This window comes from Suricata suricatta, chromosome 4 (assembly GCF_006229205.1).
Source record: "Suricata suricatta isolate VVHF042 chromosome 4, meerkat_22Aug2017_6uvM2_HiC, whole genome shotgun sequence".
NCBI classification, from domain to species: domain Eukaryota; kingdom Metazoa; phylum Chordata; class Mammalia; order Carnivora; family Herpestidae; genus Suricata; species Suricata suricatta.
Window position 1 is genome coordinate 145,758,773 of NC_043703.1, and position 13,229 is coordinate 145,772,001.

Here is a 13,229-nt window from a genome sequence, read left to right on the forward strand (position 1 = left end):
TTAGTGATCTTTGGTTAGCTGGGGAGGGAACGTCCCAGCTTCTCACAATAGTTCTCCTAGTGTTTCTCATGTAAATGATATTGAAGGAAAGATTCACTCGAGTTATGTGTGTTCTCCCTCCGAGTTTTGTTGGGCTGCACACAGGGTACTGTAGGCAGAACTGCTGGCGTGGTTCTGGGCCTGGAGCGGGCATGAAGGAGTGCCTTACTCTTCCTTACCCCTTTCGTTTTCTCAGAAGAAAGCCTAGTTGCCATGTTATAGGTAGCCTGTGCCCACGCTGTGGAATAGAGGCCCTTCCCAGCATTTAGAAATGAAATGGTAAGTCCAGTTGACATCTCCTGTTTGCCATTTTTCAGGTGCTCAGAATTTTGATGTCATACGACTATCAACTTACAGAACAGCTTGCAAACTACGATTTGTGCAAAAGCGATGCAACCGTAAGTCGTTTCCACTAATTTCTGTGTTAGCTGGATAGTGCTCTCCATAATACAAAATAAAAGGTGTTAGCATCTTTTAGTCCTATCGTAATGTTAATTGAATTATTTTTGTCTTAAATGTCTATTAAAATGTAAGCTTTGTCCTGGAAAAGACTTCTCCCTCAAGATGTTTACTGTACTCGATAATGTAATTGGTTTTGATGCTGGCATAGTATTAATGTTCTTTAATGGAGAATTGCTTTCCCCCTCTCACCCTTTTAGTCAGCTTCTGGAAGAAAATAAAAAACATTAGTATTTTGATCAAGGTGTAATAGTTAATTTTCTTGATTAAAATGAATACAACATGAATCAGCCTTTTCTATAAGTAATCACTCCATAATTTCTACTTATAAAATAAGTAAATAAAAAATATATGTGTGTATGTACAGATACATCTATATACACACACATGCATATAAAATCCTTCTCTTAGGGCACCTGCGTGACTCAGTCTGTTAAGTGGCCGACTTTGGCTCAGGTCATGATCTCACGGTTCATGGGTTCGAGCCCCATGTCGCGCTCTGTGCTGACAGCTCAGAGCCTGGATCCTGCTTCCGATTCTGTGTCTCCCTCTCTCTCTGACCATCCCAAGCTCATGCTCTCTGTTTCTCTCTCTCAAAAAAAAAAGGTTAAAAAAAAATAAAATCCTTCTCTTAATTTCCAGGAAGATTAACTTATGACAGAATTATTTTGCTTCTTCTTCTTCTTCTTCTTTTTTTAAAAATTTTTTTAGTATTTACTTTAGTCTTGGTTTTGGTGTTTACTATAAACATGTGAGGTTGGATAAATCACCGTACATCTAAATACGTCTACCCTACTTTAGGTGTTACTCAAAAATCTCAGTATGGAATTCTCTCTAGAGAGTTCACCCTGCCATCTTCAACTGAAGTCTCTGGTTTCTCAAAGCATTGTTTTTCAAATTATGGGTTCTGACCAACTAATGGTTCATGAAATCATTCTGATGGGCTGTAGCCAGAATTTAAAGCATGTAATAGAGATAATAAGAAGAGAAAGAAAAGAAATCAGAACACAAATTATATGGTAAGACTGAAAGTATTTTGTGAAACTTTTGTTTTTTTATATATATTTAGAAGTGTGTGTGTGTGTGTGTGTGTGTGTGTGTGTGTGTGTGTGAGAAATATATTTCTGTGGGTTTTGGTAAAAAACTTTGAAAATCACTATCAGAGCAACTACCATTTTAATAAATCTTCCTGTAATTACTTTTACAGTAAAAGATGCTTTGTTCTAGAAACTTTATTTTGTCACATGTGATTTTTTTTTTTTTTTTTTTTTGAGAGAGAGCATGCATGAGCCAGGGAGAGAGGCAGACGGGGAGAGATGGGGAGGGCGAGAGACTTAAGCAAGCTCCATGCTCAGTGCGGAGCCTGATGTGGGGCTCAGTCCCACGGCCCTGGGATCATGATCTGAGCTGAAATCAAGAGTCAGACACTTGGGGCACCTGGGTAACTCATTCGGTTAAGTGTCTAACTCTTGATAAGGGCTCAGGTCATAACCTCATGGTTATTGGGATTGAGCCTAGTGTTGGGTTCTGTGCTGACCGTGCCACGCCTGCTTGGGATTCTCTCTACCTGTCCCCTCTTGCACTCTCTCTCTCTCTGAAAATAAATAAATAAACATTAAAAAAAAAAGGAAGAGTCAGACACTTAACCAACAAAGCCACCCAGGCACCTCTCATATAATGATTCTTTAATCAGCTTTTTGTGGGTGTATAGTTTATGTAGGAGTAAAATTTCAGTTTTATCCATATGTATGTTCTGTTGTCCCTTAAATGGTTTATTGAAAAACCAACCTTTTTTTCTTCACTGCCCCCAAATCCTTTCCTCATACTCATCAGGAGAAATGTATAAGAATGTTTATAGCAGTTTTCATATCTGCTTTTAGACTCATGTGTTCCACTGCTCTGTCTGTCCTACCAGGAGCTGCTGTTACAGCTTTGTAGTAAGTCTTAATATCAGAGCAAGTCTTCCTACTTTGTTCTGTTTTTCTTCTCAAGATTGGAACATTTTTGACCTTTTTATATTTATTTTCATATAAATTTTAGAATATCAATTTGTACTAAAACAATAAAACAAAGAACACTGCTGAGATGTTTTCCATCTTTACTTTTTTTTTTAGTTTATTTATGTATTTTTAGAGAGACAGAGAGAGAGAGAGAGAGAGAGAGAGAGAGAATCCCAAGTAGGCTCCATGCTGCCAGCACAAAGCCCGATGTGAGGCTTGAACCCATGAAGCAGTGAGATCATGACCTGAGCTGAAACCAAGAGTTGGTTGCTTAACTGACTGAGCCACCAGGCACCCCTCTTGATATCTTTTTATAATTATAATTTACATATAGTAAAATATATCCTATTTTAATGTACAGTCCTGTGGCATTTTGTTGAGACTGCAGTGAATCTGTAGATTAAGTTGGGGAGAATTGGCATATTTCCAATATTGAGAATGGAATTGAGATCCAGTGAATATGGTATATTCCTCTATTTACTTAGCTCTTTAATTTCTGCCAGTTATATTTGTAATTTTTTGTGTGTGGAGATGTTGCACTTCCTCCATTGGATTTATTCCTAAATCTTTGATGATTTATGATACTATTATAAATAGTATATAAAATTGCATTTTCTTTATCTTTTCTTTTATGTTATTAAAATTTTTTTAATGTTTATTCATTTTTGAGAGATAGAGACAGGGCATGAGTAGAGAAGGGACAGAGAGAGAGGGAGACACAGAATGTGAAGCAGACTCTAGGCTCTGAGCTGTCAGCATTGAGCCTGATATGGTGCTTGAACCCATGAACCATGAGATCATGACCTAAGCTGAAATTGTATGTGCAACTGACTGAGTCACTCAGGTGTCCCTTTCTTACTTTTTTAAATGAGAGTGACAGAGACAGTGAGAGAGAGAGAGAGAGAAGCAGGGGCAGGGCAGAGAGAGGAGATTTTTAAGGAAGCTCCATGCCCAACACAGAGCCTGATGCGGGGCTTGATCTCACAACTGTGAGATTATGACCTGAGCCAAAATCAGGAGTTGGATGCTTAACTGACTGAGCCATTCAGGCACCCCTAAAACTTCATTTTCTGTTACTAATAGAAATACAGTGACTTTTATATCTTGACTTGTATCTAGCAATCATTCTAGATTCAAATATCAATTTTAGTAATTTATCTGGAGAATCTTTGATAATTAGATATAGAATTTTGTCATTTCTGAATAATGGCAGTTAAATTTTGTCATTATCCATAAAAACTTACATGGATAATTACTGCTTATTTATATTGGTTTAGGACCCAGAGTACAATAGAAATGATGATAGGGGGAATTTCTTTTCTTTTCTTTTTTTAGTTGAAGTACAGTTGATACACAATGTTACATTTGTTTCATATATGCAACATAATGATTCTACAAGTGTGTGTTATGATATGCTTGTCACAAGTGTTGCTGCCATCTGTCACCATACAATGCTATTGCAGTACAGTGACCACACTCCCTGTGCTGTACTTCTTATTGCCACGACTTACTCATTCCATGACTAGAGGCCGTTATCTCCCACTCCTCTTCACCCATTTTGTCCGTCCCCTCACCCTCTTTCCTTTGGCAAGGACCAGTTTGTTCTCTGTACTTACAGGCCTGTTCTGTTTTTTGTTTGTTTGTTGTCCATTTGCTTTTTATCTTCCACATATAAGGGAAATCATATGGTATTTATCTTTCTCTGTCTGACTTATTTCACTTAGCATCATACCCTTTAGGTCCGTTCATGTTGCAGGTGGTACGATCCCATTCTTTTTCAAGTCTGAGTAATATTCCATTCTACACATGTGCCACATCCTTTTTATTTATTCATCTATTGATGGACACTTACCATGTATTGTAATGTAAATAATGATGCAGCAAACATAGGGGTGCATAGATCTTTTTGAATTAGTGTCTTTGTTTTCTTTGGGCAAATACCCAGTATTGGGATTACTGAATCATGTAGTATTGTAATTTTTAATTTTTTGAGGAACCTCCATACTGTTTTCCACAATGGCCATACCAATTTACGTTTGATGGTGAGCCTTTCTTATCTCATTCACATATCAGAGGAAAAACTTTCAACCTTTTACTATTAAGTAATGTGTTTACTATAGTTTTTTGTAAATATCCTTAATCAGATTAGGGATATTCTCCAGTATTGTGTTTCTTCATTTTTGAACATAAGGTTTATTTGAAGTGTTTTTCTTTTATGATTTCTGACTTAATCTCATTTTGATCAGAAAACGTGGTTGATATTACTTGAGTCCTTTGAAATTTGCCTAGACTAGCTTTATGACTCAGGGTAAGGTCAATTTTCGGACTGTGGTTTGTGCTCTTGAACATAAGGCATATTCACTAATCACTAGGGGCAGTGTTTCAGACAGTGCCCATTATGCCTCCTTTGTCAGCTGTGACGTTTAATTGTCTGCATCCACACATACAAAATGTAGGTTTCTCCTACCTCTTAATAAGGGAAATGTGTTAATTTCTCCCACTAAGATTGTGAAATTTGTCTCTTTGAGTTTCTGTTAAATTTTCCAATATATACTTTTGACGCTATTGTCGGGGAGGCAAAACTTTACCTTTACCCTCTTAGGGTCTCTGGTTGGGCCTGGGAATTAAATTGACATAAAACAGATTGGCAGGAGAGCACACAGAGTTTTACCTGTACCTGGGAGCCCCCATAGGAAGAAGACCTGAAGGAGCGAGGGGGCCCGTATGCTGGGGCACCGGGGGGAAGGAGTAGCAGTTGTGGCAAGTAGCTAAAATATACAGGAAGACTCCAGGAAGATAAGGGTTATAAGGGATGTGTGTGTGTGTGTGTGTGTGTGTGTGTATAACCCTATGCAGATTTCCTTGGACTCAATTCACTGTTTATGGGGATAAGTATGTTTCTTTCCTTTTGGAATAGGGAAGGCATCTTTCACTTGGAGTTTATTTCCTGCTTTCAGGAGGAAAAGAGTGTGACCTTCTTGGCACCTGCTGTTTTTCAAGTGTCTTTAGCTCAAAATAATCCTTATGCCAAAGGGGCATATTTTGGGGTCCTATTCTGCCTCCCTTCACTATTCTAGTAGATATAAATATACAAAAAGTTCTGATATCTTTCTGATGAAATAAAACTTTTAAATTGTTGACAGTTTATTTTCCTCATGTTTCAGTCCATCTTGTTGATATCTGGAACATGATTGAAGCCTTCCGAGACAATGGCCTTAATACGCTGGACCACGCCGCTGAGATCAGTGTGTCCCGCCTCGAAACCGTCATCTCGTCGGTCTACTACCAGCTGACCAAGCGCCTGCCTTCAACTCACCAGATCAGCGTGGAGCAGTCCGTCAGCCTCCTCCTCAACTTCATGATTGCTGCATATGACAGGCCAGTACCTTACATGTTTGCCTCGTCATCCTACCTCAGAATGTTGCTGAGTTGTCACCTGAGAATCACAGTTAAAAGGGAAGTCATTCCATACACGCTCCTTCTAAAGACTGGTGATATGCCAAAGTGACTTACTATCACATAGTAAACTTCACAGAATTACGGAGAATCACAACACTGAGACATAGTGTTTGGTAAAATTCTAGGTACCTTAGGATAGCTGTTTTTTATCCAAAGAAGTATAGCTGAGTTGTGAGTTTGATTATGAGGCCTTTTATTTGACTTTGACATTAACCTTTCTTTACTCTGGAACAGTAAACACCCCTTGACTCTAGTCTGTTTCCTTCTCTTTATGTTTAGGATGCTATTTTAAATTTTTTCAGTGTAAACATTATACACCTTTTAACACTCGAAGAAAACTATTTATTTATTTATTTTTAATGTTTGTTTATTCTTGAGATAGAGAGAAACAGAGCATGAGTGAGGGAGGGGCAGAGAGTGATGGAGACACAGAATCCAAAGCAGGATTCAGGCTCTGAGCTGTCAGCACAGAGCCCGATGCAGGGCTTGATCCCACGAACCATGAGATCATGACCTGAGCCAAAGTTGGAAGCTTAACTGACTGAGCCACCCATGTGCCCCAGAAGAAAACTATTTAAATGTACTCCAAATAAAAACAAATAATTTGCTATATTTGTATTCATGGAGAATTAAGCTGGTATTATAAAAAACGGAAAAGAAATCATAAAAATGAGGGAAGCATAAAAGTTGATGTTTATTCCAGGAACCAAGACTTTAGAATTTTGATTTCTGCTATACTGTCGACCATCCAGTTTGAATGGGTTAATTCTTTCTTCTTCCTTTTTTCTCTCTGTAGACCTACTTTGAGTTCTTACATTTGTAAAATGCTATTATTTATTATATTCTATAATATTGAAGATTCTATGAGTTAATGATAAAACCCTGCAGGTAAGAAAGTCAAGTCACAACATAGGCACTTACTAAATTTGTAACATTTTTATAAGATGTTATCAAATTAGGTATTCTATTCATTTATAGAAAATTATTTTAGGAAATTTGAATTTTTAAAACAAGTGTACGTATGAGATATAAGTCCCAGAATTTGAATGCTATTTTTTAGTAATTTAGGTTAGTGAATCCATGTGGTTAGTTTTATACTGTCCAATGAATAACTCTTTTGATCCAAAGACCTTAATAAAAATGGATTTTCTTTGGTGAATAAGCAGCATTTATCATGACACTAACTCAGTGAGTAAATCAGTTCAGGGTTGCACAACACAGATTAATTCAAGAAACAATTTTTTAAAAATAAAGTCAGAAATAAAAGTCATCTTACTTTTTAAAAATGGTAAAGCAGAGATTATAAACTTTGATTCTATAGCCATATCAGATAAGTTAAATATTATCTAAGGAAGGAAGACGGCAGAGCAAAGAGATAGCAAAAGAGTCACCCAACTTAGGAGCAGCAGGTGCAGAGGGGTTCTGGGACGTCTTTGGAGATGGCTAGACATATCCAGAGGGAGACGATGGAAAATAGTAAGAAACAGTAAATCATATGAAGACAGATCAGGAGAAGGGCACACTACAGAGAGCTGGGAAAAACAAAAAAAGATGAGTAAGTTAAGAAGAGGCAGGACTGTAGTATGTCAGTGGTGAATTTGGTAATTCTCACATTATATCCTATTTAACATTTTGGCCATAGGCATCAGTAAATACATCATTGCTAACCTTGAAATCTTGTGTGCGTGCGTGTGTGTGTGTGCACACCTGTGTATACATATACATATGTATATGTATACATTATAACATCTTATTTCACTCTCTAGTAATTTGAAATTGGCTTTCATATCCTGGAAAAATGAAAGGATCTGGTTATTGGAATTTTATTTTTGAAAATCATAGCATTTTGTTGTGAAATATTTCAAATATTGGTCTCTGTATTGATTGGCCTCTTTATTACTTAGGCTGGAGAGTGCCTTTGACATATAGAGTATCTAGATCTCTATTTTTTTTAAGTCGACTTCACCCCCAGCGTGGAGCCTAATATGAGGCATGCACTTCTAGTCCTGAGATCAAGATCTGAGTGGAGATCAAGAGTTGGACACTTAACCCACTGAGCCACCCTGGCACTCCTCTAGTTCTTTATTTTAATTAATCTTCTCAGGAAGCACTTATTTGATTATTCTTAAATCCCCTTACCTGTAGATTTACAGTCAATTTTTGGCCAGGGTGTTTTCTGGTTATTATAATAGATTATAAGGCTGTAAAACAACAGTAAGAAACAAATAGGGTCCAGACTTTCTTCCTCAAGGTGTGTATTTTATTAGGAATTATTTTTTTTTCATGCTGAGGATTTAAAATACCTTACATTTAACAACTAAAAACATAGAGAACAATCCTGTCAGCACCTGTGTGTAGGACATTAGTAAAAGCTATGAAGAATAGCCAGAACATTTGGACAGCCTCATTTTTATCCTCATCGGGTCCTTAGTGTGGTCATGTCGGTGGTAGTCATCTGGTCTGGTCCGAAGGCACAGCAGGCGATGCTGAGGGAGGGAAAATCTTCCTCAGTCTTCTTCAGTTGAGCCAATTTCATTATTTCAGGCTTGTGATTTACAGACTCCATCTCCGTCTCCACCTCCAACGTCTGTGTTAGGTCAGTGTCTTTAGTTGCAAGCGGCAGGAAGCCCCTCACATGAGCTCGTGCGGCAGCAGGCGCCCAGGCCCGCGTCACCCGGGAGCCCAGGGGCAGGCCTGCCCTCGGTCTTGCTTGCGTCAGAGCTCTGGCTTCCATTCTTCTCTTGGTAGTTCTTGTGGTTTGCCCTCCTCTTGTATCAGCTTCATCCTTTTGCTACATTAAAAAACTGCCTGCTGTCAGCTACTACGTGTTCCTGTGTCAAGTCTAGGTAGCGGGCGAGAGCTGATTTCTTTCTGCACCAAACACAAGTGTCTGAGGCTACCTCCAAAATGTGCATTTGGGCCATGCATGTGTAGGTGTGATGCTTTTTAGTTCAAACAGATCAGGATTTGTGTCTCTGGAGCAGAGGGTGGTTAAATTCTTCCCCTCACTGCATGATTCCTCGCAGTGTGGGGTGCGTGGACTAGCTACGAGCGAGAAGGTCACGTGTCCACCACGAAACTGCTCACTGTGCGTCATGAACTTGGGCCCCCTTTCTGGTTAAATGGCCCCGTCTTCCACCCGACTCCTTAAATCTGAAGGATTTCTCTCAATCTGAGAATCATGTCCACCCTTCCCTCTTCTTCAGCCCCATTTCCATGCCTATTACCAAAGCCTGTCATTTCTACATCTTGAATCTCTCAGACCTGTGTGCATCTCTCCAGCCCACTGCTGCCACCCGGCCTGCCACCGTCATCCTCTGCCTGCACTCACTGCTTCCATGGCTTCCAACTGACCTTTTTACACGTGCTTTCTTAAACCCTCATTCGTTCCTAGGGATCATAAACATCATGAGCCGTACTGTCTAACCCAGGAACTGAACGTTAGCAGTAACTTCAGGTCACGTCATGATCCTGCATGAGTTTGAGCCCCACATCAGATTCAGTGCTGACAGCTCAGAGCCTGGAGCCTGCTTTGGATTCTGTGTTTCCCTCTCACTCTGACCTTCCCCCACTTGCGCTCTGTCTTGCTCAAAAATAAACATAAAAAAATTTTTATATATATTTATATAACTTAATGAAAAAAGTAAATATATTACTTCTATGAAATGCCTCTTTGTGTCTTTTGCCTGTTGTTCTAGTGTGTTATTTTTTCTTTTTGTACCTGATTATCGGGGCTCTTCATAGACTCTCGATGACAGGTTTTTCTTGGTGATATGTGTTGCACATATCTTCTCTCCATTTGTAGCCTGACGTCTTACTTTTTTTAGGATATCTTTTTCTTCAGATGTTTTTAATGAAAAATTTTAAACATTTACAAACATAGCAAGACTATTATCACAAAACTCAAGCTATCACTCAGCTCCGGTAATTACCAGTGTATCCCCGATCTTAGTCATCTGCGTCCCCAGGCTCTTTGCCTTCGCCCTCCCTCTTTTCATGCCTTCTTTGAAGTAAATCTCAAGTGTCTATGTAAATATTACAGTGCCTACATTCTGATATGTTACAGTACCATTTTTTCCCATGTTTTTGCTACAAGAAATACTACTGCTTGGAATGGAATGAAATTACACCTTAAATGGAACAAACTTATGAAAAATCATTTATCTGATGAAACTAGATTTGGATAAAATCTTCAAAATACATCAGTATTGAACATATTGATGAAAGGCTCATCTTTCTTTAGTATGTTTACACATCTGAAATAGTATAAAACACTCTTGTTACATTGAACAATCTAAAGATTTCTTTAGTAGAAAGAATTTTATGTATCTAATTTATGGTGGATAAATACAGAAAAAGTGGCTGTGTAGTTTGGAAATATGGCTAAGAACTGTTTTTAAATGTTGCTGTAACAATTTGGATATATTTAAAAGTTTCCATGGTTTCCTCTTAATACTGAATGCTAAAAACAAAACAATATTAAAAAACAAAGCAAAAACAATTTCATTCTAAGTAAAGCAGTTGAATTCCTTAAATTCTTTTTTTATATCATTTTATTTATTTTTTGAGAGACAAAGACTGAGACTGAGCAGGGGAGGGGCAAAGAGAGAGGGAGTCACAGAATCTGTAGCAGGCTCCAGGCTCTGAGCTGTCAGCACAGATCCTGACGTGGGGCTTGAACTCACAAACTGTGAGATCATGACCTGAGCCAAAGTTGGCCACTTAACCAACTGAGCCACCCAGGCACCTCTTCCTTAAATTCTGAATATGCCCAGCTAGTGTATAATGGAATGGGTGCTGCTGAAGAAAGATAATATTAGGTTATAGTCTTCCTCATTTGAGATTAAAAAAAAATTTTTTTTAGAGTTTATTTATTTTTGAGACAGAGAGAGACAGAACATGAGTCAGGGAGGGCCAGAGAGAGAATCTGAAGCAGGCTCCAGGCTCTGAGCTGTCAGCACAGAACCCGACATGGGGCTCGAACCCATGAACCGTGAGATCATGACCTGAGCTGAAGTTGGCTGCTTAACCAACTGAGTCACCCAGGCGCCCTCATTTGTGATTTTTAAGCAAAACCATAATATCCTGGGCGGCACAAATACTTGATGTATTTATGTATACAGTATTTACCTTTTTTAATGTTTTTTATTTAGTTTTGAGAGACAGAGAGAGTGTGAGCAGGGGAGGGTTAGGGAGAGAGGGAGGTACAGAATCTGAAGCAGGCTCTAGCTTCTGAGCTGTCAGCACAGAGCCCGATGCGGGGCTCGAACCCATGAACCATGAGATCATGACTTGAGCTGAAGTCAGACACTCATCTGACTCAGCCACCCAGCTGCCCCTACGGTATATACTATTACCTCTGCTGGATGTTACGTGGATTCAGGATGGTGAGAAAAATATACCCAGATGCGAGTAGGAGAGGACTAGGGCTGAGCGGGAAGAGTTCGAGGCTTACAGTAGCGCACAGTTAGCTCTTGCAAGGATGTGAGCATAATTCTTGTAGGAAATTTCCAGGGGTTGGTGAGAATGAGCTAGGGATTTGGGATATTTTAAAAAGGTGAAATCCTAAGGGGAAGCCTTGTGTGAAGTGGAGAGAAACCGCTGCTCTGGGGGATGAGGAGGAGGATAGCCACCTGCCTGTGCTGTGCTCCCCACCCTGCCGTGTGGGTGTCATGATGTGTGGTGTCACCAGAAATGGGTCACCAAGCCACGGTCTGAGTACTTGGTGACAGGATTGTTCAGGGAGCAGAAATGAGTGAACCTGAAGTTCACTTACTCTTTCATCACTTATTTTTCATTTTGTAGCTTTTCTTTCAAGAGAAGTCATGCATTCATGTTAATTTTCAAAGAATCTTCTTGATTCCAGGATATGCAGACCTGCAAAGGGTTTGACCATTAGCTAATATTTCAGAAAGAAATTTTTTTTGCTTATTATTTTGACCTTATATTACTGTTTCCTTTTTATATGTTTTTGTGTGTGTTTAAAAATGTTGTTTATTAAAATCCTTTTAAAATGTTTATTTATTTTTGAGAAAGAGACAGAGCATGAGCAGGGAAGGGGCAGAGAGAGAGAGAGAGAGAGAGACAGAATCCTAAGCAGGCTTCAGGCTCTGAGCTGTCAGCATAGAGCCTGACACAAGGTTCAAACCCACAGACTGTTAGATCATGACCTGAGCTGAAATCTCATGGTTAACTGGTTAACCGACTGAGCCCCCTGAAAAGTTTGTTTATTTTTGCGAGAGAGAGTGTGTGAGCAGGGGAGGAGGAGAGAGAGAGGGAGACAGAGGATCCCAAGCAGTCTCTGCATGTTGACAGCAGAGAGCCTGATGTGGGGCTTGAACCCATTAACTGTGAGATCATAATTTGAGCCAAAGTTGGACGCTTAACCAACTGAGCCACCCAGGTGCCCCTGTTTTTTGTTTTTGTTTTTTAAAGAAAAGGCAAGAGAGGGCAGACTTCTTCTGGGTATGTTACTTTTTCCTTGACTTTGTTTCTCTCTGAAAGTGAGGAGAGAGATAGTAATAGAGAGACTTCTCTAGTCCATTCAGTACCTACAAATTAATCTGAATAAGACACTGTTTTTATCATGTAACTCCCCACCTCAAGAACCTTCCAAAAACTCCCTGTGGGTTTTGAATGAGATTCATACTCCTAAGTTCTAATAGTATCTATAGTCCTTGATTCCCTGTTCATACCAAGCTCTAAGTAAACTACTTGAAGCACTTCTCAATTTTTCTGATATACTTCTGTCTCCCTCCAAGCGTGCGGACACATGTACCCCCACCCCGCCCCACCCACTCACGTGTTCATATACTCTGTAGCTTCCTTTGTATCGCCAACTCCGTTTTCATCCGTTTGATGACCTTTAGTATTTGTCTGTATCATTATTTTAACCTTAAATTATACAGTGCTCTGAACTGCTTCGTAAGTGTACAAATAAGGTTGAAAGCCCTTGAGAGCAGAGATTCCTCTACCTTCTACTTCTTTGATTGCTCCATAAACCCAACGCTAAATTCTTAATAAATATTTGTAAGGTTGAAATGAAAATTAGCAGGTATTCTGATTGTGATAAAACTGAATAACATTCTACGTTGATTTTACTTGATTAAGCTATTTGACATTTGCCAAATGGTTCTTGATTTGCAGGTGATTATTGTATAATCCATTCACTGTGAAGTTTTGTAAATTAAGGTTAATTGGAAAAATAGGAGTTTTTGAAAATCAAAAAGAAATGCTCTTCTTTTAGCTGCATGTGGTAATTGGACTAGTAGC

At 39.0% G+C, this 13,229-nt stretch overlaps 1 protein-coding gene across 15 annotated transcripts in view; it reads left to right on the top strand.

The window, feature by feature from the left end:
- Nucleotides 1–13,229, top strand: part of DTNB (dystrobrevin beta) — a 219,178-nt gene that overhangs the window by 27,373 nt on the left and 178,576 nt on the right. For all 15 annotated transcript variants that reach the window (XM_029938167.1, XM_029938175.1, XM_029938162.1 and 12 more), the window contains 2 exons: nucleotides 357–437; nucleotides 5,663–5,876. In XM_029938167.1, coding sequence (XP_029794027.1) covers nucleotides 357–437; nucleotides 5,663–5,876 — 295 coding nt within the window. The remainder of the gene's footprint in view (nucleotides 1–356; nucleotides 438–5,662; nucleotides 5,877–13,229) is intronic.